A 25,364-nucleotide genomic window follows, 5' to 3' on the forward strand; every position below is an offset into this window, starting at 1 on the left:
GGCAGTTATTGTTCATGTTGTATGGCTTTGTCTGCTCTCTATAGAAAGATCATGTAAGAATCATGCAGGTTTGTAGACAGTCTGATGCGTTGTGTGCATTGTGTATCATTACATTGAAACAATCGCTCATCTTTTGCACCCAGGCAACATAGTTTGCGTCCCCACCAGGTTAAATTAATCTTAATTGTATAATAAGTAACAGGGTCACTTTTATTTTTCACGTTTTATTATTTAAAAGCACAAATAATTTAGCAGTTTTACTATAGACAGCAACGTAGATTTGTTTGTGGAATGGAACGGTATCGTTGAACTCCTGACCGTACCATAACAGCAAAAGTGAGAGGGGGGAAATTAAAATGGTATTTCCTAAATTTAAACATATATATATATATTATTAGTTTCCACAGTGTTGAAGACCCAAAGACAAAAAATACTATCACGGATTACCAATTTTAATCCACACAGAAGCACAGATGCGACCTGTGTGTGCTGAACTGTATATTCCATGTCTCCCTATTCAAACAGTGCAATGGAAAGGTCGCAAGTCACTCTGCCTATCAACAACGTCAGACAGCAGTGATGTCAGACCGTTATCTTTCGGGTTCAATTTCTGTAAAGCTAGGACCACCCCAAAAAAAGCAATACTCTGTTGCACATCTACACCTCTGGCGCTATGTGTATGCCGAGCGTGGTTCATTAATTTGCTATACTTTTTGAGATACAGGTGTATAAAAAAGCGTCTTAATCATATCTTTAAAAAAAAAAAAAAAACAGCTTTTTTTTTTTTTTTTACAACACTGTATCTCAAAAAGTATTCAACCAAATGCTACGCCGTTCACAGGGTTTGTTGATCACACATAAAGATGTGCATGCATATTGGTGTGGTTTTAACACCCTTTTGAGCGGGTTGTAAAATCGACTTTAAACAGTACCTTTGTTCAAACCTTAACTATATCTGCACATATAAACTAGAAATTTAAAAAAAGCAATGTAGGACAAGTAGAATACTCTAGCATAGCCTCTCATTAATTACCATAAAATGACACCCACTGGAACGGCATTATGACGTTTGTTGTAAACCCTTGTCAAAATAAAAAAAAGGGCAGGGTCAAGTGGATTTTAGGAATAATAGTGCTAATATCATACTGTGCTACATTTACTTTGTTGTAAACACAGCCATTGATATAACTTGGGGGAAAGCCATAACTTGGCAATGCAATACATAAAGGAACTGTGACTTTTTTTTACATCATATTCAGAAATAGGGAAAAGACAGTAACACACTGCCTGAAAGAGGTGGTGACCAGTTGTGATATTAGCCAGAATGCTATACAATATGTGACATCACTAAAGCTGACATCACATTCTGTAACTATAGATACAACTGAGAGGCAGGAAGATGACATCAGGGTCCATTGAATATGTCATTAGAATCTTCATATACGAAAAGGTACATCACAAAAGCAGTGTTGTCATAAAGACATCTGTTTAATTAGTAACCCCAGCAACGTCCATCAGAGCTCTGTTAGCATTACTGAAAGTAGCTGCTTAGTAAGATTGGCCAACATGAAGGTTACAAGTTTGAAGGTGGCCTGTTTCAGACGGTTTTTGTGTTGTGGGAGAGAAGATCTGGAAGAGAAGGAACCAAAGGGAGAGGATAGGGAGAAAGAAAGAGATAGCAAACGAATCCTGGGAATTGGGCAGGTGGCAGTGAATGAGAAGAAATATACAGTGATGGAGGGACCCTTAGAAGAGGGAGAGATTAAAATCATTAAAAAAATCTTAATCAAAGACAGAACAGGGCATACGACAATGGAAGAGGGACAGGAAAGAGAGGAAGAAGCTCAGGGAGAGAGAAACAAAGCAGTGATAGAGGGCGAGAGCCAGGTGGCAATGGATGAGAGGGTAGAAGATAGATTGTGTAATGAACAGGAGGGAGAGGAAGAGGGTCTGTCAGGAGGGGGAGAATGGAGTTCAAAAGAGGAGGACAGAACTGTAGAGGCTGATGTAATTAACAAAAGGACACCACAGCCCTCCTGGTTCCCTGATTGGAGAGTAGAGGAAGCTAGACCTGAAGTGGAAGAGTGGCCTTATTTCTCCTGGCAAATTCAGCCCTCCACACCAAGAGAAAGGATCATAGGGAACAAAATGTGGGGAAGACAAGAGCCACAACCTAAAGGTAAAGTGTGGCCTTACTTTCCTTCGCAAATTCAGGCAACCACACATGAGGAAAAGGTCACAGGTTATGGGCTGTGGAGTAGAGAAGATGGCATAACATCACTGGCCCAGGCTGCTCTTCTCACCAGGAAAGAATGCAATGAGGAAGCACTAAAGTTTGAAGAGGCTGGCCCATCAGGAGCCTACAGTCTGACCTCTCTGTGTTCCCATTGGTTCCAGAAAGATTGCAGTGTTGAGGAAGAAGAGGCTGAGGAGACAGAGGAAGAGTATGCCACTTTTCTCTTGTGCCAATCACTTCAAAGTGGCAGAAGCAATGTGGAAGAGAAGAAAGAGGAGCCACAATTAAGCCCCATCCCAGAGGAGCCAGATGAGACCCTCTATCTGGAGTTGTGGGACTTTGGGGAAGAGCAAGGGGACCTGCGCTATGGAGCCATGTGGGTACTTTTAGAGAACGGAATAGTTGTGAATGAGTCAGCCTGGCTTCCCCCGATAAAAACCGAGGAATAGTTCAAGAGTTTTTATTTGGAGAGTAAATATGGTATTTTAAGACTGCAATGTAAATAGGGTGACCACCTTTTCAAAATGCAAAAACGGGACACCTGCCATTTTTTTATGAGGGGGGCTATTTATATTTATATATTTTATACTGTATACTTAATAACAAAATTAAATATCAACTTGAATGCTTGAATGTAACAACATTTTCACCACAGTATTCAATTCTAAAATCTTTTCTACATACCGTAATGTACAAAAAAATAATTTGCACTTTTCCTAATCCACATGTATGACCATTATAACCCATTCCTTGGAGTAGGCCTTATAGATAAGGTGACCATATGGCTCTATGTTCAGCGGGACAGTTCAGGCTTTTCAACTCACAACCCAATGCATTCTGGTACATTTTGCCTGTCTCAGGTACCATTCTTTCCTTTAAGAGAAGCAAGACTACGCTTACCAGAATGCATTGGGTTGTGAGTTGAAAAGCCTGAACTGTCCCAAACTGTCTTGGTGAACACGGAGCCATATGGTCACCTTACTTATAAGGTACTCCTTCCTTTACCAGCGTATCACTATTGGTGTCACTTCAACTTTTAGAGTCAGCCATTTCGCATAAACAAAGAAAACCGTGAAATTAAAATAATTTTACAAATTGTATTTTGTTTGCTGTCGCCAAAGCAGTTCAGTGTCAGGCTGCTGAGGAACATTTGATGTGAGTGTAAAAGTCACATGATAGTGGGATTATATAGTTTTATGTCTTAGATTGGCTATCCAATGTGTCAATCAATCTGGGGCTGTGTAAGGCATTGCAAAATGATGCGGCAGGGGTGGGGCTTTATGCTATGGTTTTACTGTGGCGCTAAACTGTCAGATTGCACTGTGTCACCGTCCCGGAGGTATTTAGTCTGGGACTGGGACTTGATCTTTACAATTAGGGACAGTCCCGTCCAATTAGGGATGGGTGGTCACCCTAAACGTAAGCTCTTGTGTTGATAAATGTTAGAACTATATAAGAAAAAAAAAAATACATAAATACTAATACTAATACTACTACTACTAATAATAATAATAATAATAATAATAATAATAATAATAATAATAATAATAATAATAATAATAATCTCCCTGAGCTATAAAGTATATAGGATATTCCACAAATAGGGTTGTTAATGGCACCATAAATATAATAAACACAGCAATCTTTGAATGCTTAAACCTAATGTTTAATCCCAAATTAAGATGAATTTATTCTTATTATGAATTATTCTTTTCTTGGATCAAGCTCCACATAATTTAGAACAGTGCAAATCACTCTGTAATTATGTCACTGGATTTGAATGAAGGCAAAATAGATTCCAAAATGAGTTGGAATTGTTAAATACAAAAAGTCAGCACTAAAACTCTCAATTCTTGTTGTATAAACATTGTTAGTAAGTTATTTATTGCCCTCAAACTGCAATAAGTATTAGCTGAGCTATGTCCACCTGTCAAGCAGGTTCCAAGAAAAGGGAAGCTACAGTCCCCAACGCCCTGCAGTTACAGTAAAACTACCTGGGGAATGTAAACTAAGCTTCAATGTAGTAAAAGTCAACAATCCACGATTTTTTTTACTGTAAAAGTAAACCTGTTTTCTGCATGAAAATATCATTAAATAGTACAATATCTGAATCATTTCATCCTTTATTATATTGGTTTTGTCACCCCCTGTGGGATGTGCACATTTTTTTGCTGTATATTGCCTTGAAATAGGCCATTTTAACTGCTTGTTGATTACAATCTCACACCCTCTAAAGCCTTACAGTATTACCAAGCAATTATGTCACCTATTTCTTAGATTTTTTGCTTGTATATCTGCTAATACTCTTAATACGCTTAAGGAAGTTCATAAAATATGTTTAAATAATAATAATGAACATGAAACAGATAGTTGAGCTTCAAATGGGATAATATAGATCCTTCAGCACTCAACCACTAAATCAGGGGTCAGCACCATATCGAGTGATGACGGACATTTAAAAAAACAACAACAACATATTGTCGACGGAAAAACAAAATGGAAGTTATATACAATTACATGCGTGTGTGTGTTAGACGTATTCACTGTCATGGACACTGATAACTCTTGCCACGGACATGTGTGTGTATGGACAAGCTGCCAACCACTGCCTTAAATGCTAGTTTTTTGGTTAAAATGGTCAATGACGAAAAATAAAACAGTTTGGATTAATTTACTGCAGTTAAGTCACTGACCACTAGAGGGTAGAGTACCACTATATTAGTTTCACACCAATTCACAAAAACTTTTTTTCTATCTAAAAATATAAAAGTACCTGAAATAGTTGAAATATCTTTAGAAAACAACACTGTGTGACACATGTTAGTTTCATGTGAATGTTGTTTGTGTTACTAAACATCTGAGCCCATCACAAGAGCTTTGCTAATTTCCCATCTCGGTGTCTGGACAATGCTTATTTAAAGAACAAACTGGTAGATTCAACTGACATTTTGAATCAACTGACAAAACAGCATTTTATATATAAAATGAATCTTGCAGATGGACGGTTTAATTCAGATTGTTAGTGGTGCGGTAGCTTCAGTTAAGGAGAGAAGCTTGTGTGCCTGCACCTGTTTTCTGATGTATGGTGCATAAAATGGGGAAATTAGGAAAGAGTTTAGCAAACAGTCAACAAGGAGTTATATTTGAGAACAAAATGAAACCTGATTGTGGGACAAAATAAACAATCCCTACCAGTAGTGGGCTGGATTTTTCTTTCTGTCCCCTTATTTAAAAGTAATATCCACTTGAGTTTATTTTACATGCAATATTAAGTTAAATGTCTTTTAGAAGTAAAAGGAAAATAAATTATAAAACAATTATAAAACAAGCAGACAAGGCCTGACTCACAAAATGGCAGCACAGTGGAATAGGGCCCACTGTAAAAATTAACTGTGGTATACCAGTCTGAGTAAACTCATCTTTCATTCCATTACATGAAACCCTTATAAAAGTTTCCCAAAGTAAATGCAGAGTAAAGTGTAGGAAAGCATAATGAAAGCATGGTAAAGGAAAGGTAAGCATTGAAAAGCCCGGGGGGGGGGGGGGGATGTTATAGCATGTTAAGCTATGCTAAATGCATAGCATAACCATGGGCATGGGAAAACTGCAAATTACAAATGATAAAAAGAAAATCAATATTGTGATGCAGAGTATTTCAGAAAGATAGGACACTTTCCTACCAATCTATGCACTGATCTCCATAGTTCTTATTCACTAGTTTTGTCTTGGTTGGTATTGATGACTATTCAATATATTTTCTTGAAAACAAGTTTTATCTAAAAACAACATTTTAATTTACAAATAATTGTTGTGACCACAGGGAGCCAAGGCCTCACTAAAGAAGTCAATAGGATAAAGTACACAGCATTGACTCACCTAGACTAAAGCATGGAAGTGTCCAAACAAGGCACGACTTATAATTCAGATTCCTAATAGGAAAACGGATTGTCGACCAGAGTATTTTACTTATAGAAGTAAAAACAAAAAAGCTTAGTTACTCAAAAGTTCAAAATAGAAAAGATGAGAGTAGTCGGTGTAATAAACACATTTTTAAACAAGGGTTAATAATAAAAACATAAATTATGTGTAACATATTTAGATATGGGTTAGAATAGTAGTATTTTGTGTAAACGTTTATTGTATTAACTTGGATCACATCAACCTGAAGGTGAAACAAATTTGCCCATTTAAAATTTCAAATGTTTCACATGTGATGGCTTTCTTGGTAATAACTAACTTTCTACCTCCTGTTTCATGTGTTTTTATATGGATTGAACTCAGAAGAACCAGTGATAAGATTTTTTTTTTATTTCCCTTATTTTCAGTCTGATATTTTAACTTGTATTTTAATTTGTAATTTTGTTTTATACTGTAAAATGTTAACTAAAAGTAAATAAAAGTTACGTTCTCAAGATATTGCTCTCCATCAGCATATGGAACAATACTGGGCCAGAAGCAGTACTGCCCCTTATTTTTTGTAACATGCAATGCAAAGGTGAATTCATGTTTTACAGTGCAATAGTTCTGTAAACAGGCAGGTGAATATCCCTGGAAACAAGAATACAGTGTAGGTGCTCATTCGACTGTACCTATATAAAATATGGTATGGGCATTCCTTGGCATACTCCTTAGCTATTCATAAGAACATAAGAAAGTTTATAAACGAGAGGAGGCCATTCAGCCTATCTTGCTCGTTTGGTTGTTGCTTATTGATCCCAGAATCTCATCAAGCAGCTTCTTGAACGATCCCAGGGTGTCAGCTTCAACAACATTACTGGGGAGTTCCAGACTCTCACAATTCTGTGTAAAAAAAAAAAAAAAAATCCTATTTTCTGTTCTGAATGCCCCTTTATCTAATCTCCATTTGTGACCCCTGGTCCTTGTTTCTTTTTTCAGGTAAAAAAAAGTCCCTTGGGTCGACATTGTCAATACCTTTTAGGATTTTGAATGCTTGAATCAGATTGCCGCGTAGTCTCCTTTGATCAAGACTGAATAGATTCAACTATTTTAGCCTGTCTGCATATGACATGCCTTTTATGGCAGCTCTTCTTTGCACTCTTTCTACAGCAGCAATACACTTTTTGTAGCGTGGTGACCAGAACTGAACACAGTATTCTAGATGAGGTCTTACTAATGCATTGTAGAGTTTTAACATTACTTCCCTTGATTTAAAATCAGCACGTTTCACTATATATCCGAGCATCTTGTTGGCCTTTTATTATAGCTTCCCCACACTGTCTAGATGAAGACATTTCTGAGTCAACATAAACTCCCAGGTCTTTTTCATAGATTCCTTCTTCAATTTTAGAATCTCCCATATGATATTTATAATGCACATTTTTATTGCCTGTGTGCAGTACCTTACACTTTTCTCTATTAAATGCAATTTGCCATGTGTCTGCCCAGTTCCGAATGCTGTCTAGATCATTTTGAATGACCTTTGCTACTACAATGGTGTTTGCCACTCCTCCTATTTTTGTGTCGTCTGCAAATTTAACAAGTTTGCTTACTATACCAGAATCTAAGTCATTAATGTAGGTTAGGAAGAGCAGAGGACCTAATACTGATCAAATATGCTTTGGTGTTTATTCCCTTGGTGTTTATCATTTTGTCTTCAAATACTGTGTAACAGTATACTGTAAAGTCACTTTCTTTACCTGATGTATTAAAGTCAGATGTGCATTATTCAAAAAAAAAAAAATCTCTGTTTTATTTATTTAAAAAATAAATCATGCTTTTGTGAATCTCAATACATTTTTGTGATATAGTGACTCTTAACCCTAGCTCTTTTTACAAGGCCAGTGCACCAGATGTACATTAAAAATACATACTTAAAAAATTAATAGGCAAAGGCATATCTGTGCATTCATAAATGAATAAATAATAATAACAATAACAAACATGGTTATACAAGATACATTCAGACTTTAAAGTAACACATGCATGCTGGGTTTCTCTACTGTTATTAAATACTTTACACAGATCTATACTTCAATAGGACCACAATTTAAGGGATTCAGCTGAAAACGATGAGGTTGTAAAACAGGAACAGTTTCACTTTCAAAGAACGAAATTCCAAGAATTTAACAAAGCACTACATTTTTAATAATCAAATATATGTTTTATTAAAATTATATATATATATATATATATATATATATATATATATATATATATATATATATATTGTTTTGCATTTAGAACTGGCAGTGGTGTTCTGAAAGTTTCCAAATCCAAGGGGATAGTCAACAGTCCACAACAGGCTTGTGTTTATAAAGCAGCCTTTGCTGTGTAGCTTAGGAGCTGCATATTACACCTGAGGTCCAACGATGAGCAGAAACAGTAACTGTTGTCAATTTAAAAAACAAAAAAGAAGTTTCCACATGCAATATTGTCCTTCTTAAAAAAAAATAAAAAATATTCACGCTGAATAAACACAGTAGCACCATTTTCTGTACTGGTAGGTATGGTACGTAACACAAAGACTTTTGGATATCCAAGAACGTTCACACTCTTAAATATAGGGTGTAACAAACATCCATTTGGAAACGTTTCCCAGCAGACGGTGACGGTCATGACTGGTGGTAGTGGTGGTAGTGGTGGTGATGGTGGTGTTCATGGTGATGGTGATGTTCATGTCTTTGTACAACTGGCATAACATAGCCCTCGTTGGTAAGGACTGGTGGTAAATCCCTCTTCAACTCATGCTCTGTCACTGTAGGTTGGGAGTGAGAAGCCTTCAGTGGTGAGTGGGCATCTCTGGCCTTCTGCTTGTACTTCTTGTGGCCGTGCTGCTGCTGTTGCTGTTGTTGTTGAGGCTGGAGGTGATAGACATCTTGCCCAGCCAGTCCAGCCTGTGAGGCCCTGTGTGGCATGTAGTAGTTGTGACCTTTGCTCAACTTGCCCCCATTATTTACACCAGGTACTCCAGGGCCTTTCGACATCCCTTTAGGAGACTTTACAAACTGCTTTTCCTGGCCTTTTCCCCTCTGCAGCACATCCAAGCCCCTGCCCATGGGCTCCCCAGCATGCAGTAAGTAATCTGACAGTAACTGGGACTGCCGATGGTGGATGTTGTGCGCTTCAGACTCTTGTGAACGGGACCTGTTCTGAGTGTGGGAGCTCTTCCCATGATGCTCCTGTCGAGGTTGTGAAGGTGGTGACCCTAAATGAAAACAAAGTATATGTAGGGGTTTCGTTAACAATATAAATATATTTAAGACTGTAATACCCAAGCTGTATAAAAGATTGAGACAAAACTTAAAAACTGACCACAAACTGTACCTAGTAATGTGCATTAATACAGTTGTTAGTCACTGTATCTTCTTTTAATTGTTTCAAAGACAAAAGGGGTCAGTAAAATGTGTTCACTTTGTAACTATATATATTATTATAAGATTTAAACAGCTTCACTTCTATATTCTGATTATTACAAATTTAGGAAAAATAAAACGAACACCAGGGATTACTAAATGCTGCTTGATGCTATTTTTTAGAAAAGTAAATTGAGCATACAAGGCTACATGTTTGGCCAAAGTCCAGCTTTCTTGTGTACCATTTTGAACTTGGACTGTCTCCCTGAGGTTTATACAGACTTTATAGGCCTTGTCAGGGTAACGAATCCAACTTTACATTTATCAAGGGTATTTGATTGCATTCAGATGTGTTGGCAAAGCACTAAACGTTTGTCTTGTTTCTTTATTCATTTGGACTACAATATTCTAAACCAAACTCTGTAATACTAGTACCATTAGAAACGTCACAAAATGGGTCAGGAAATAATTAAAGTATTTATTGATAAATATCCTTAACATTAATTATTCTTATATACGGTTTAGAATGTAAAATTATGTGAAAACAGAACTTCGACTGTAATCCATCTCAATGGAGTAACTGTAAAAAATAGTATCCTATATGGTAAACTCAAATAAAGACGACAGACTATTTTTCAAATTCGAATGTGCATTTTGCATTATGGGCCAGTTTTTCAACCACTAAACAGTTTCTTTCATTAACATAACCCAAACATTTTTTTATCATGATACCCTTTATATATTGCAATGTCTTACTTTTTCTCTTAGTCACTTTTCATAACCACTTTTATTGTATTTTATACATGAATGCTTTAATTCAATCATAAGATGCAAGCTTCCATTGTGTTTGACTTCACCTGCATCAAATCTAGAAGTGTAGTTCTCTATTCCAGCCAAATCAAGGTAATGGTTCCTTCTTTCAGTGTTCTCGTCAACACAGTAATCATCCCCTTCATTGCTGGGGGGTTGTTCGCCATTGTTTTTTCTGAAACAAGAGAGTATTATGAGTAAATGAGAATGAAAAATACCTTTTTTCAATGCTAATTTTTATCATTTTTAATAAAGCTGCTTATGCTTATCAAAAAGTTAGAAATATACCATTGGTATACCATACTAATAATAGTGTATTAACCTATCAGAACCATTAGCAGACAGAGTTTACCAGTTAACCTTTTAAAAGTTGGATCAGCATGGTAAAGCACCAATTCACAGGAGAGGAGCAAGCACTGTGTGAAGCTAAAACATCTGGTGATTAGGAGGGAAGGAGAGTGCTTGGGATTTAGTAAAGAGGTCAGTGTCTCCTTTTGTCTCACGGATGTGAAGCCGGTGCAGCCGAGTCACCAAGGCTGAGAAGTGAGATTTGCTTCACCCAAGGGGAAAAAGGATAGCAGGGGAATCAAAAAGATGGAGAGAAGTCCAGAGATTTAGGGAGGTCAGTGCGACCAGACCTCCAAGGCTGAGTAGTGAGCTTCACTCCACTCGAGAGGGGATGGAACGCTGGAAGGAGAAAGAAGAAAGAAACATGCAAGGCCAGGGGTCTCCCCCTGGCTCTCAGAGAGTCGACTTGGTGGAGTAGAAGCTGGCGTGGCTGGGAAACAGGCTTAGTTCTCCAGAGGGGGAGACTGGCATGGATGTAAAGGAGAAAGAGAGCACAGGAAAGGAATCAGGAAAAAAAGGTTGAGGCTTTTTGTCCGAGGGTCCCCTCTGGCTCACAGAAAACCGCTTGCTTTGGTGAACAGGGGATCAGAGGGATTGAAAGGGTTATGACAGGAAAGGTAGGAAAGGAAAAAGGGCACAGGCGACATTTAAGTTTACAGAGCTGTACAAACTGACCTTGGCACAACTAGTCCGTTTTGAAGATGGGCAGGAAGAGAAGGAAGTGAGAATCAGGGACCAGAGGTCGCAGGAATGGAGGCACAGGGAGAGAAAACTGGAGGGTGAGGGGACAAGAAACTCAGAGCAGCTGAGGAAATCAAAGAAGGTAGAAAGGCAAAGGGATTCCGTGACTAGATCATAGAAGCATCCTCAGCAGAGGATATTGATGAGAATGAGGATGGGAGGGGTATGTTACGCAAAGAAGAAGGGGGGTGGGGGTTGGGATAGAATAGGCAATAGTGGTATTGTAGTTGGTCTGCATTGTAGAGTAAAGCAGCATGGAGAGAAAGGCATCTGGAAGCCGGTTTAGATAAAAGCCGCCCTTGGAAAATTGTAGATTAAAAAACCATGGACAGCTGGAATGATGCAGCCAAGCAGACTGGTGGGCGGTGTGAATGTTGTGGATCCAGAGCTGGGCAGTATTTGAAGAAGCCATAGAGGAGGAGAAGGATCAAAATAAACTTGTTTTGATCAGCAGGGAGACTGAGACATCAAGGGCTGGAATAGCGGTTCCATGACCACAGGTTCAGCTGCAGCATCCGATGTAGGAGAAAGACGGATGATTTGAGTAGACTAGAGAGAAGTTTTTTGCTGGGCTGCTGAGCTGGAGGGGTGATATCGCCGTTGAAGATTTCAGATACATGTGAGAAGGGTGACGCAGGTGTCAGTCAGTGATCTCCGACAGTCGGAATGACATCATCCGCGAGCTGCGTCTTTTTTAAAAAGTCGTACGGCCTTTTCATGTGTGTCTGTGACCGCAAAACGCACAGGGTCAGATGATGTTGAAAAAATCCAACATTTGTGGCATGGTCGCAAGCCAGTGAAGCGCGATAGAGCAAGTTTTTGAGGAACCCAATAAACATGAACAGAACAGGATTTTAAACTTGCCTCTAAACTGAATGAAATTGAGGAGTAAATGAACCTTTGCTAAAATTAATATTGGTGCTTACATAGGCTACCATGCACAGCAACCACCTGTGTAATAATAACAATAATAATGAATACAATGTATTTTTATTTGTATTATTGCTATTCTTTTTATATATTTGAGTCATTAATAAGTTAGCGTCGCTATTTATTTTCTTATGCAATTACTTTCCCCGTCAAATCAGTAACGTTGCTCAGCTGTTCAGTACGTCTGATCGGAGGCAGTATGGAGAACAGCTGATCAGTTTTACTCGTTTGCTGTTCATAAAAATATATATGAGCCAATTTACACATTCACATTCATGAGACGAGCAATTTTAAAATCCTGTCTCAGTGTCGTGGAGCCTTTTGCCAACCCTAGTCACAAGTCGACACCGGCAGTAACGCAGACTGGCTGAAAGTATGACCGACAGCTACGACCACTTTGCTGCGTCAAAAAGTCTGTGAACCCGGGGGTGCTTCAGTCCTTCTGGCGCACCCGAAGAAGTGTCTGCAGCTGATGTATGGCTTTTGTCTGCGATAGAAGTATAAACCAACCTTTAGAGTTTTAGGTAAGTTAAATAATGCAGTTTTTAGATAGCATGATGTCGTAGTCAGTAAACCAGAAGTAGATTTGTTTGATTTACTGTCTAAGTTGTATTCAAGTTGAAGCTTGGGTCTATACACTGAGCATAATAAAAAGCAAGACCAAATGAAAAGTGAGACGAGGAATAAGGGCGTGACTTAGGGTATAAATAGGGAAGTGGACAGATAGTTTGACAGGGGCAGAACAGGGAGGAAGAGCTCAATCTCCTGCCCACTGAACCACATGCCAAGGTTGTAACGATTTGGGCTAACCTTTACAGCATTTAATTTATGTTTCGGCATCAGGCACATAAATATTACCAAATTTTCAAATAAAACCCAATTTAATATGTTAGAGGGCCTAATATAACTTCTAAATATACACCTTACCCTAGGCCTGTTAGTAACTAGGTTAGCTTTTCAATTTATCCGTGGCATTACTACACGGTACTTTTATACTGTTAATTTCCCCATTAGCATTAATGTAAATAGCAGTATCAATACATAAAAGCAAAAAACCCATCCAGATACACTACTCCAATGTGTAACGAAAGAAAAACTAACTTAGTATGTACAAACAAACCACAATACACAATTAACACGAACTCCGGAGTTCATTAAGTGCCTACATCTAACAACACGGCAATCATTTTGTATACTAGTGGTTTGGTACGCACAAGATCTTTAGACAATAAATCAATAAATAAATCAATAAATAATACATTTAGCAAAAGTAATTGAGAATTAAAATAATAAACAAAACAAAAACAGCATGTTGCAGTGTTAAACTACAGCAATTATAGGCTAAGGCAGTGGTTTTAGCAAATAGCTAATAGTCCCAAACTTTTAGTAACTGGTTTTCTTGTATTCATGAAGCACTATTATAGCAGCAGAAGAAGCAAATCCAACCTGACACAATTAATTCCGTTCCTCTGTTTGTCTGCAACCAGCAACATATAAACAGAAATAAATAGTCTGACCTTTATCCATTGAATCCTCAGACTTTTTAAACAACAAGGCACACAGCTCTGTCTTTAATATGGCTTCAGATATTTTAACAAACAACCAGGAAAGCAGCCCTGTTTTAATATTGCTTCAGCTATTTTAACAAACCAGGAAAGCAACATATTTTTGAAGTCTGCTTCAATTCATTTAAATATGGTTAAATAAAACACGCCGCCAGTATTCACAAGCGTGTGCTCTAACATTCATCATAATACAGTAAGAAAGAAAACACACTGCCACATAGCCCAGCACTGCCTAGTCCAACTGCCACCATTCTTCCTCTTTTAAACTGAAAGAAACACGTCCTTTTTAAGTTTATCCAATGCAGTGAAATGAGTGACACACACACACACGCACAGTCCACCCCTTTTAAAGGAGACACAACAAACGGCTGAACGCTACAAGGTTACATATATAAGCATAGGAAAAGCAAGGTAAGCAGCATAATTACCATGCACTGGTATATCAAAACAAAAATGATGTTATCACTGTGGTTGTGTACCACTGAAAATCATGAGGGAAGAGTAGATTCAATAATTACTTTTTATCTGTCCACACAAAACTGCTTTAATCTGACATTATAAACCAAATATTATGGACACTCTCTCAGCCAGTCAAGATGCATCATTTCTAACTCGTCTGTAAAGGCCAGTGTAAGCAAAAAGCATCATGACTTTGATTAAATTGAATGGATGAGTCCACCGGAACTGTAGTTTCCCATCCACAGCAGGTTGGTATCTGACCTCTATGTTTGTCATTAATGTTTAATTATGTGCAGGATTGAACCTGCTATGCAAATACTCCAGATATCTTCCTATTTACATTAAGCTTGTAGAAAATGTAATATGTTTGCACACGTTGAGATGAGTTTGAAATATGAGTCAAAACATTGTTTGTTTTTAGGTTGATGTGAACAGCAGCCTTTTAATGTATGGTTTTAATGAAATCAATGTGAACATGTGCATTTACAGTCAAGAGATACAGCAATACAGTATGCTGTTGCTCAGGTATAAATCATCACCCTCAGTGCTTGGTGACCCTTTAGATATGCTAGGTTTTTCAGTACCTAATATGAGCAGATAGCCTTTTGTTTCCATTCCTCCCATCTTCCAAGTGCTCTGTTTCATTTCGGCAGCGACTTCCGTCTCGATCTATAGAAACAAAATTGTGTAAAAAAATATGAATGAAATAATTATTTGATATTTCTATTTGCTCTTGTTTATTCCCTCATAATTAATAATGGAATTGACATTATTTATACCAAGAACACAAAACAAAAGGTTCACACATTGTTTAAACAGAATTTTTTTTTTGTATTTTATACAAAGAAATTATGAATAATGCAATTTAGTGCAGATGCCGATATAGTGATGTTTTTTGTGAGACACCGTTGTTTATATTACCACAGCGACTTCAGTGGCAATGTTGCTTTGTTGTGTACTGGTAATAGAAATTCTTTGGAGAAAAGCTGGTGTCAGACAACTGAAGGTTTGAAGTATTACAAACTACAGTGAAATATTATTATGGACGACTGTCAACCCAACTTAACAACGATAAGATTTTTTTAATAACATTGTAATGCATGTGTTTTATTCTTAAGAAGTGTGTCAAGCTTTATACTCCACAGGACTGACAAAAAATAAAAAAACAGCATTAGTGCTTGAGTGTTGGAATACATGGTTAATGTCAAGCACACATTCAACAACCAAAGGATAACAGGGAAACCCCAGCGAAACCTGGCACCGCACACAAGAAAAATGTGTTGTCATACGTGCGGTATTGAAAATCCACAAGAGATGGCAATTGACCAAGGTACACAAACACATGACTTTCCCATGTGTTCATGGTCTGTGTTTAAAGATTAAAGTGGAATGAAGATATACATGTATTTAGTGTTAGTCGATTAGCAGAACCACCCAAAAGGTTTTATATTGTAGTGTTGTGGGAGGATACATGAGCAGTCAAGGGAAAAAAAGAACCACATATAAGGGACTGTTGTGGGCATTTATGAAACAGAATATATATTCTTTTAAAGCCTTTAACTAAAAGCACAAAGAATTAATTGTGTACCTTGTCCTGCAAGAGGCACATCCTTCTTCTTGCTGCAGGGTTCTGGAGTTACGGTCAGCTTCACTCTTAAAGTCTTGCTGTTATTTGAGGACTGATTCACTGAGGCATCCACCACTTCATAAATGGTGTGCATCAGGCTGGACATATCCTGCAGTACAAAATAACACAGATTGACCAGTGGAGTATTACACAGCCTGCTCCAGTCATTGTAAGAAATAGATCTGAATAAACCCTGTCTCTAAGTTGAATGGCATATTTCCATCTGTACCCTGTAACCAGCCTCCACAATAATCTGGCTCGCTCCTGGTTCTATTACAGAGGTCAAATACAGTGTTCCGCTTTAATGTACAGCTATGGCCAAAAGTTTCGCAGCTTTTCTGGAGAGGGCAAGTTGGCCAGCTCATAGGCAGTCTTGACCGTGTCTGCTATCCTCTTGGACAGCCGCCGCTTAGACAGGGCTTGACCACGGGACTTTACTCCACAGCCGACAAAAGATTGTTCAGACTGCCTCCAACTTTTTGTCCTATCAACATAATACGCCAGGGCCCGAACTGGGCACAGCGTATGGAGCTGTCGCTCCCTGTCAGACTGGAAAGGAGGTGGATGGAAAGCCTCCAATTCCACAGACTGGTTGACAAGGAAAGCCGAGATAGTCTTCAGCAAGAAGGCAGGATTGGTACAGAGCGTGACCCTTGTTCTGGCCGCTGTAAAAAATAAGCAGGCTTTCACGATAGAAAATGCCTGCATCTCACACCCGCGGAGGTGATATCAAGCTAGTAAGCCATTTTAAATTATAGCAATTTCAGCTCAGCTGAATGCATGTGTAGAAATGGAGGCTTCATGAGTGCATTAAGAACCATGTCTAGCCTCCAGCAAGTGACAATGCCCTTCATAGGCAGACAAAGCCGTCAAGCCCTGCCAGGAAGTGAGCTCCTGGGGAGTCAATTTTGACATGGCAAGCTGAAATTGCTGCCAGATAGAACTTTAACGTAGAGGGGGATTTCCCCTCGTCAAAAAGGTCCTGCAAAAATTGCAGTATTACTGCCATGGGACAAGTCGTGGGGTCAAACCCATGAGGCAGACATTACACCTGGAAGACGCACCACTTGTACCCACACTGGGAACGTGTGGATGATGCCCTTGCATTCTGTAGGGTGTCAATAACCTTGTTGGAAAGTCCCAGATGGCTCAAATGCAGCCATTCAGGGGCCAGACCCAGAGCTTCAGACTCGATGGGTCGGGATACCATAAGGTCCCCCGTGCCTGACTGAGCAGCTGGCCACTCAGGAGCTGCATCAAGGTTGTTCTCCAGACACAGCGGGAGAACAAAGAGGGGACAGTGTGTTGATTCCTGGGAGTCAAAGAGGTCTATCTCTGCTCCCCCGAACTCTCAAATTAGGCTTACGACCTCGGGGTGAAGTCTCCACTCCGAGCAGCTGGGGACTCCCCTTGAGAGGAGGTGCACCGCCCAGTTCGTCATCCCTGGCAGATTAACTGCCCGCAGTGAGAGGAGGTTCTCGTGTGCCCACAGCAAAAGGTCGCGGGCCACACGATGGAGACTGGGCAACCACAGGCCACCCTGTTGGTTGATGTAGGCCATCACTGTTGTGTTGTCTGTGCATATAAGCACATGTCTCCCTTTAACCTCGTGTAAAAAATAACTAAAATAGCTGGTCACCAAAACGGCATCAACAACAAGCCGAAGCGAGTATCTCGGTCCGTCAAATGCTGCTGAGAACAGCAGCTGCTCTTTCTGCACGTGTGCTGAACACCACGTAACAGACAGGCCTGCACGTGGTATCTGTAAAACACAGAAAAAACACAATTAGAATTTTTTTTCTCAACAAAAAACAAAAATTGAACAATTACATAAATAATATAAAACGTCTTGTATGGTGCTAATTAGCAAAATCGAGAAAGAAAATAAGTTCCAGCCGGGCCTATGCAGTCTGGGGGGAGAGCACAAAGTCAGCCGACTTACGTTGCTGGGTCCCTAGGAAGGAGCGACTCGAGCCGCTGGTTTCACGTAGGGCACAAGACCGCAGCGGGACGTAACTAGCAATAGGCTGTAGTGCACACAAATACGTGTAAATAGAAAAACTATAACAGCGATTAGTTTAATTATCACATACAAAATGTGTAAAAATACATAAAATGCGAAATATATACAGATATAAGCAACAATTTACTTATTTGAACAAGGCTCTCCGATCAGGTCAGTCTTGAAAGGAAAAATGGCACTGAGATCTGTGACTGCAGTGCTTTTGATCCCTCGGGGCGGGGTCATGACTGCGTCACAGGCTCAAAAAGCAGCTTTGGTATAAAGTATTCAAGATTCAGGTCTTTAGGACACTAGTGATGGGCACCAATATCGATATTTTGATATGATATCGATATCGTTCATTTTCTCCATTCGATATCAATAATAATTATACTAATCGATATCGAAAAAAAGTACGCTCGCAGTACACTAATACTGCTAAAAATACAAACACTGTCTATATATGTATTGCATTTGATATTGCAATTGTGTTATTATATTTTTCTGTGTATTGGAAGACTTCGATATTATCGATATCGATATCGAAATACATGCACAATATCGATATACAATTTTCATATCGTTGCTCACCACTAGTAAATACCCATTCAGTAATGTCTGTTTTATTTACAACCACTTATATTCGTGGAAGTAAAACAGTACGTTTTACTTTGCAAAAACGGTCAAGCTTGGTGTCAGTTCAAAGAATGATTTGTCTTGTTTAAAATACAGATTTTGCTTGGTTTTTGAGTTATGTTTATTTGAATAAAACAAATTCCCAGGAATCTACAGAAGGGTTCTAGTATTATTCTGGGTTCTAAAGGGTTAAGTTCTGCCAAAGTTTAGTCTGAATCTGTCCTTTTAACTGCAGCCCAATTATTTTGATGGAATCCAGGTTCAACTGTAAGAACACAAGAAAATGTAGCGAATGAGAAGAAGCTTGTCTCTTCTTAGCACACCATTTGCCTCTACTAAAGGAGTCTTTGTTTTCGTAACATTTCTAGTGTTTTAGATGCTGCTGTTTTACCTGGCAGGCTATTCCATGCATGTATATGAGCATGTTCCTTAGGTCACATGTCAAAGTGACTGGTGCACTTATATTTTGCCAGAGAAGTTTCCATACTCTGAAGTTGGCATCTCAAATGGTTTATGAAATAACAGTGGTGGATTATTGACAATTAGTAAAGTAACCTGTCCAGAAAGGAATGCTTAAATATTTAAAACAAATAATGTAAAAGGTGTTTTTCAAACTACATTATTTTCCTAGTTTCTTTTGGAAACTACTGGTACAGAGCCTGGTCTGCTAATAATATATTTTAATCAAATGGAAAGCATGAACCATGTTTATTACTAATATGTTTGTGCCAGTATTAACTTTGCCTTTTGTTATTGTTTACTAAGAACATTTTATTCAAAACATGCCCAGATTTTAATCCCGTTGGAACAATAAGCGCTCCAGTGTAGTTTAAAATAGGGTTTATTTAACTATGGCATGCTTATAGGAAATGGAAAAAGAACAGGCTCAGATGTTCCACTAGCAGATTACCTCTTTGGTTACCTTCCCGCTGTTATCAAAGTCATAGAGAGTAAAGGTCCATTCTTGTCGATTGTCATCCTCTACTGATACATCACACTCCAGCTCCTAAAACCATAATAAATACACTTTAGTTTTTACTGGCAGGAGTGCATACAGAACAGAGCAATTTTCAAGTAATATTACACTTTGTGCTACAAAGGGACCTTTGTAAACGCCAAATAAGTTTAATTAAATTTTGCTGAGTTTATTTTGATTTGGCTTTGTAAAAATGTCTGCATATCCCAAGACTAAGATTGGGTTTCAGACCAAGATTTTAACTCGGATCACCTGTGCTTGGAAAAAGGCCTGTAGCACGTTTGGCCTTTTTTCTGCATTTCCAGGAAAGGATTTGAAGTAGTATCCTTTGTTACTTTTCTATTGGCAAACACTCATGATTAGAGGTATCTTATAACTGGCTTGTAATTGATTAAATAAACTGTTGGTGCAGAAGTATAGCAGTTGCACTCATTCTCAATAAAGCAATGTTTTTATGAATAAAATGTATTTTCATTTATTTTCTGCATTGTCCACAGCACTAACACTTTCCTTTTTTGTACAGCAAACACAATACATAAACAGTAAGGTGCTCTCAGTAAGGTGTAAATAACTCTCATTTTAAAATCTAAAGAAGGATTTCCACCATTAAATCCCAAAAGGCATGAGTGAATTAACCACAGCACTCTATGAATGTTTATGGCATACTAACCATATATTTTTAACATTACAAATCCACACAAAGTGCAAAGATATTTTCTCCTCTCCAAAGATTTCTTTCTCCTCTACACATTTGTATTTGTCTTTTTAAACCTAATGGGATTGTTGGTGGACAAATTTACTCTTCTTTAGGTTTTTAAAATTGTAAGTTTGTGGAGTATTGTGTTTACATAATGAGTATAATCAGGGCTTGAGCTTTTTTGGTTTTAACCGATGATAACCTATCAAATTTCCCATATGACATGTTTAGAATTATTCTTTTTTTTTTGTGCCAATAAAATATGGAAATCTATAATTAATTTATTAAAATGAAACACCACTCACATAATCATACTATGGGGTTTTCTGCATAAAACATTGTTTGCACAGGGCCTGCAGTATGGAAAGCATTGTAACGGTCTGTGACAGAAAGACAATGATTCTTGGTTGTAAATCTCCCTCCCGACCTGTGAGGGCGCTAAGCAGCGAGAACAGAGTTCTTTGGATGGGCTGGTCTGACAGTTCTTTCCCAGGGTCGGGAAGTCGGCCAGTCTGGATGAAGGCGAGACTCCGTTGCAAGAATGCATTGACCCGGAAGGGAAACGACGTGGCAGCCACAGACTGGAGAGGCGGTTGCACTCGTTTACCAAGGGGTCATGTGTGACAGCATAAAAAGGGTTACGGAGAATCATAATCTGTTCCTTTGTTGTGGTTTGTTTTGTTTGTTTTTGTCAGTCTGTCTATATTGTCGTTTGTCTTGTGTATTAGACTAGACGGCTAAACACGATCCGAAGCTGTCGCCCACGGCCAACACAAAACCCGGACAACAACACACAGACTGACTAAAATAACATTGTAAATTCACGACCAGCACTACAGCACTCACTGGGAGAGGTGACCGTGTTTGTGTTTGGGTATTTGCATTGGGATTATTGTTCTTGTGGGTTAATTGTTTATTGTAAACGGGACTGCAACCCATCATCATTTACTATGCGATACACATCGTTGTGTATGACCAACCATAATTGTTTGTTTGGTCATCAGACCCCTGGATTAAAATAAACAGAAACCTCTTCACGCGTACTTTGTTTGTCGTCATTTCTTGTTGGATTACTGCACTGCACCTGCACGTACCACTTACCACTTTGCCACACAGTCCAATCATCATTTTTGCACTGTGCAGTTGATAAACTATGGCTGTGCTGGGTTTTCTTTCCTCAGTCCTACGAGACGGACATCTGCACTTCTAAAAAGTAAGTTAAACTTTTTATAATTATAATTATGCATGATCGACGTGTGTATTAATGAATGTTAAAAACCGAGATTTAGTGTATTTGAGTGTTTATTTTTCGTCCCTGAAATTAAAAGATTTTGATAAACAATAATAAAAACCAGAAAAACACGTCCGGATCAAATAAAAAATAAAGCCCCAAAAACTGAAGCCCTAAGTATAATGTATGGAGAATGTGTTTAAACCTGTATTTAACAACTGAATTTACACAATCTTTCCTTAGATCATCTCCGCATCTGCTTAGCAATGCAGCGTAATGTGGAGCAGTGTGACTCAGCCTTTCAGTCTTTCATTTGAATAAATGCAATATAGATTACAATAAAAAATCATGCAACAGCGCTGAAAATGTTATTTGATGGTAGAACTGTTAACACTTCATGTATAATGTTTCAAGAGTTGCTGAGATCCACTGGAATCTGCAAATGAGCTGAATCCTCATTCATGGTACTGCCCCTCTTCAGGGACATTTGTTTCTCAATAAAAATATAAGATGGAATCTGATTTCTTGACTTACATCCAAATGTATTCTCTTCTTTCCTGATCCTTTGTTAGGGTCTTTAATAATAGCTTTCTCTCCATCTTCTTGATGGATAAATGGCATATAACCTGCACAGCCCTCTGCTTTTTCTGGAGGTAGCACCACTGTATAATGCAATGTTGGAAACAGAAGAAAAACATTAAAAAAAAAATATATATATATATATATAGAAGAAAAGGTTTTTTATAAGATGTACACAAAAAGTTTAAAAGATTAAAAATGATTTTATTTTCAGGATGTTTCGGGCAAAAAACCCTTCAGCTGTTTAAAAAGAAAAGTAAACATATATATATATATATATATATATATATATATATAATCAGGGACATTTGAACCTGATGAAGACACATTAGGTGTTGAAATGTAGTCTGTTTTATGACAATGTTTTTAAACAAATAAAGACATGTTTTTGATTAATCCTTCTGAAGAACAAAAATGATGAGAGTGTGACTGTGAATATCCCTATGGAAACTTTTTTGGTAAGCCATTAAAACTGAATGTTTGGCTCAAAGATTTTTTTTAACTTTTGTATTACCATAGAGACGCTACCTTCACTGTGTATGTGTTATGGACCGATGCCGAAATCAGGCAGTTGTTGAAATGCCCGGGCAGCTCGCGAAGTGCCCAGCTGCGGTGGGCAGACGCCGAATTACCATTGAATTTTATGTCATTTTGGCATCTGCCCAGGCAGTTCATCAACTGCCCACAGCCACCTGGGCTGATGGCGAAGAAAGATTTTTAACAGATACAGTATACTAATAGAGAGTGAATTACCTCTGGCAAAAGCGCACTGCTTAAAAACTTTCTGACAATGCAGTTTAGAGCAACGGAACTCAACAAAATATCAATCCACAGGTTATATCATGGATTAGATATGTGGTGGGCGGGAGTCAGAATAAAATGCAGCAATGTTTTATTGTATTTTTATTGCAGTAATGCATACAGAGCTCAGTGCAGAGTTGCTTTGTTTGAATGAGAGATCATAAAACAGGCAAATATACGGAAGCTCAGTTATGTAAAAAGGAGTTCATAGCTACCATATCATGCTTTTAAACTTTAATTTCCACGAAGCCGCGTCCTGGTCAAACTTCACTGGCGACATCTTTCATTCATTCATGCAGCACTTCCTCTCTATTCCAGTTGTACTCCCAAAATACGATTAATATTGCTATGATAAATGAGTTGTTTGGCACTGCGTTCTTCCGGAGTTTCAGATAACTATATTTATCTGGGTGGCTTTTACACGTTTAAACTGTGATTATTAGTCTCTAGCTGATATTGAATTATCTCTCATTCAACGGAACTCTGCACAGAGATCTATATTGCATTTCAGCAATAAGAATACAATAAAATATTGTTGCATTTTATTCTGGACTCGTTCCCCCCCCCCCCCCCCAATTACTCGAACCTCTATATCTAACCCACAATGAAAATAACATTGTGCATTGATATTTTGTTGAGTACCATTGCTCTAAACTAGCGTTATCAGAAAGTATTTAAGTTATTTAAATAAACATGGCAATGGGTAGCTCGATGATGGTGCACTTTTGAACTTAAAGGCAACAGAGGTAATTCACTCTCTATTAGTAGTATACTGTGTCTGTTAAAAAATCTTTCTTCGCCATGTCATCCGAAATGATATAAAATTCGATGCTAATTCGGCATCTGCCGACCGCAGCCGGGCACTTCGCGAACTGCCTGGGCATTTTGGCAACTGGCCGATTTCGGTATCGGTCCATAACATATACAGACGTGCTCAAATTTGTTGGTACCCCTCCACAAAAAACGAAGAATGTACAATTTTCTCTGAAATAACTTGAAACTGACAAAGGTAATTGGCATCCACCATTGTTTATTCCATATTTAATAGAAATCAGACTTTGCTTTTGATTTTTTATTCAACATAATATTGTAAATAATAAAACAAATGAAAATGGCATGGACAAAAATGATGGGACCGCTAACCAAATATTTTGTTGCACAACCTTTAGAGGCAATCACTGCAATCAAATGTTTTCTGTACCTCTCAATGAGACTTCTGCACCTGTTAACAGGTAGTTTGGCCCACTCTTCCTGAGCAAACTGCTCCAGCTGTCTCAGGTTTGATGGGTGCCTTCTCCAGACTGCAAGTTTCAGCTCTTTCCATAGATGTTCGACAGGATTCAGATCAGGACTCATAGAAGGCCACTTCAGAATAGTCCAATGTTTTGTTCTTATCCATTCTTGGGTGCTTTTAGCTGTGTGTTTTGGGTCATTATCCTGTTGGAGGACCCATGACCTGCGACTGAGACAGAGCTTTCTGACACTGGGCAGTACGTTTCGCTCCAGAATACCTTGATAGTCTTGAGATTTCATTGTGCCCTGCACAGATTCAAGGCACCCTGTGCCAGGCGCAGCAAAGCAGCCCCAAAACATAACCGAGCCTCCTCCATGTTTCACTGTAGGTATGGTTTTCTTTTCTTTGAAAGCTGCATTTTTTCGTCTGTGAACATAGAGCTGATGTGACTTGCCAAAAAGCTCCAGTTTTGACTCATCTGTCCAAAGAACATTCTCCCAGAAGGATTGTGGCTTGTCAATATGCATTTTAGCAAATTCCAGTCTGGCTTTTTTATGTTTTTCTTTCAAAAGTGGAGTCCTCCTGGGTCTTCTTCCATGGAGCCCACTTTCGCTCAAAAAGCGACGGATGGTGCGATCAGAAACTGACGTACCTTCACCTTGGAGTTCAGCTTGTATCTCTTTGGCAGTTATCCTTGGTTCTTTTTCTACCATTCGCACTATCCTTCTGTTCAATCTGGGGTCGATTTTCCCCTTGCGGCCGCGCCCAGGGAGGTTGCCTACAGTTCCATGGACCTTAAACTTCTTAATAATATTTGCAACTGTTGTCACAGGAACATCAAGCTGCTTGGAGATGGTTTTGTAGCCTTTACCTTTACCATGCTTGTCTATTATTTTCTTTCTGATCTCCTCAGACAACTCTCTCCTTTGCTTTCTCTGGTCCATGTTCAGTGTGGTGCACACAATGATACCAAACAGCACAGTGACTACTTTTCTCCATTTAAATAGGCTGAATGACTGATTACAAGATTGGAGACATGTGTGATACTAATTAAAGAAACGAATTAGTTTGAAATATCACTATAATCCAATTATTTATTATCTTTTCTAAGGGGTACCAACAAATGTGTCCAGGCCATTTTAGAATATCTTTGTAGAATAAGCAATAATTCATCTCTTT

The 25,364-nt window shown here is 38.4% G+C and overlaps 1 protein-coding gene across 1 annotated transcript in view; it reads right to left on the bottom strand.

Moving 5' to 3' along the window:
- Nucleotides 1-7,812: 7,812 nt before the first annotated feature.
- Nucleotides 7,813-25,364, bottom strand: part of LOC117400662 (protein naked cuticle homolog 2) — a 70,944-nt gene continuing 53,392 nt past the window's right edge. Inside the window, exons 5-10 of the mRNA XM_034000923.3 lie at nt 22,106-22,233; nt 19,578-19,673; nt 15,991-16,138; nt 14,987-15,071; nt 10,407-10,534; nt 7,813-9,401 (exon numbers count right to left, since the gene is read on the bottom strand). Coding sequence (XP_033856814.1) covers nt 8,809-9,401; nt 10,407-10,534; nt 14,987-15,071; nt 15,991-16,138; nt 19,578-19,673; nt 22,106-22,233 — 1,178 coding nt within the window. The 3' untranslated portion in view covers nt 7,813-8,808. The remainder of the gene's footprint in view (nt 9,402-10,406; nt 10,535-14,986; nt 15,072-15,990; nt 16,139-19,577; nt 19,674-22,105; nt 22,234-25,364) is intronic.

This window comes from Acipenser ruthenus, chromosome 4, assembly GCF_902713425.1.
Source record: "Acipenser ruthenus chromosome 4, fAciRut3.2 maternal haplotype, whole genome shotgun sequence".
Taxonomy (NCBI): Eukaryota; Metazoa; Chordata; class Actinopteri; order Acipenseriformes; family Acipenseridae; genus Acipenser; species Acipenser ruthenus.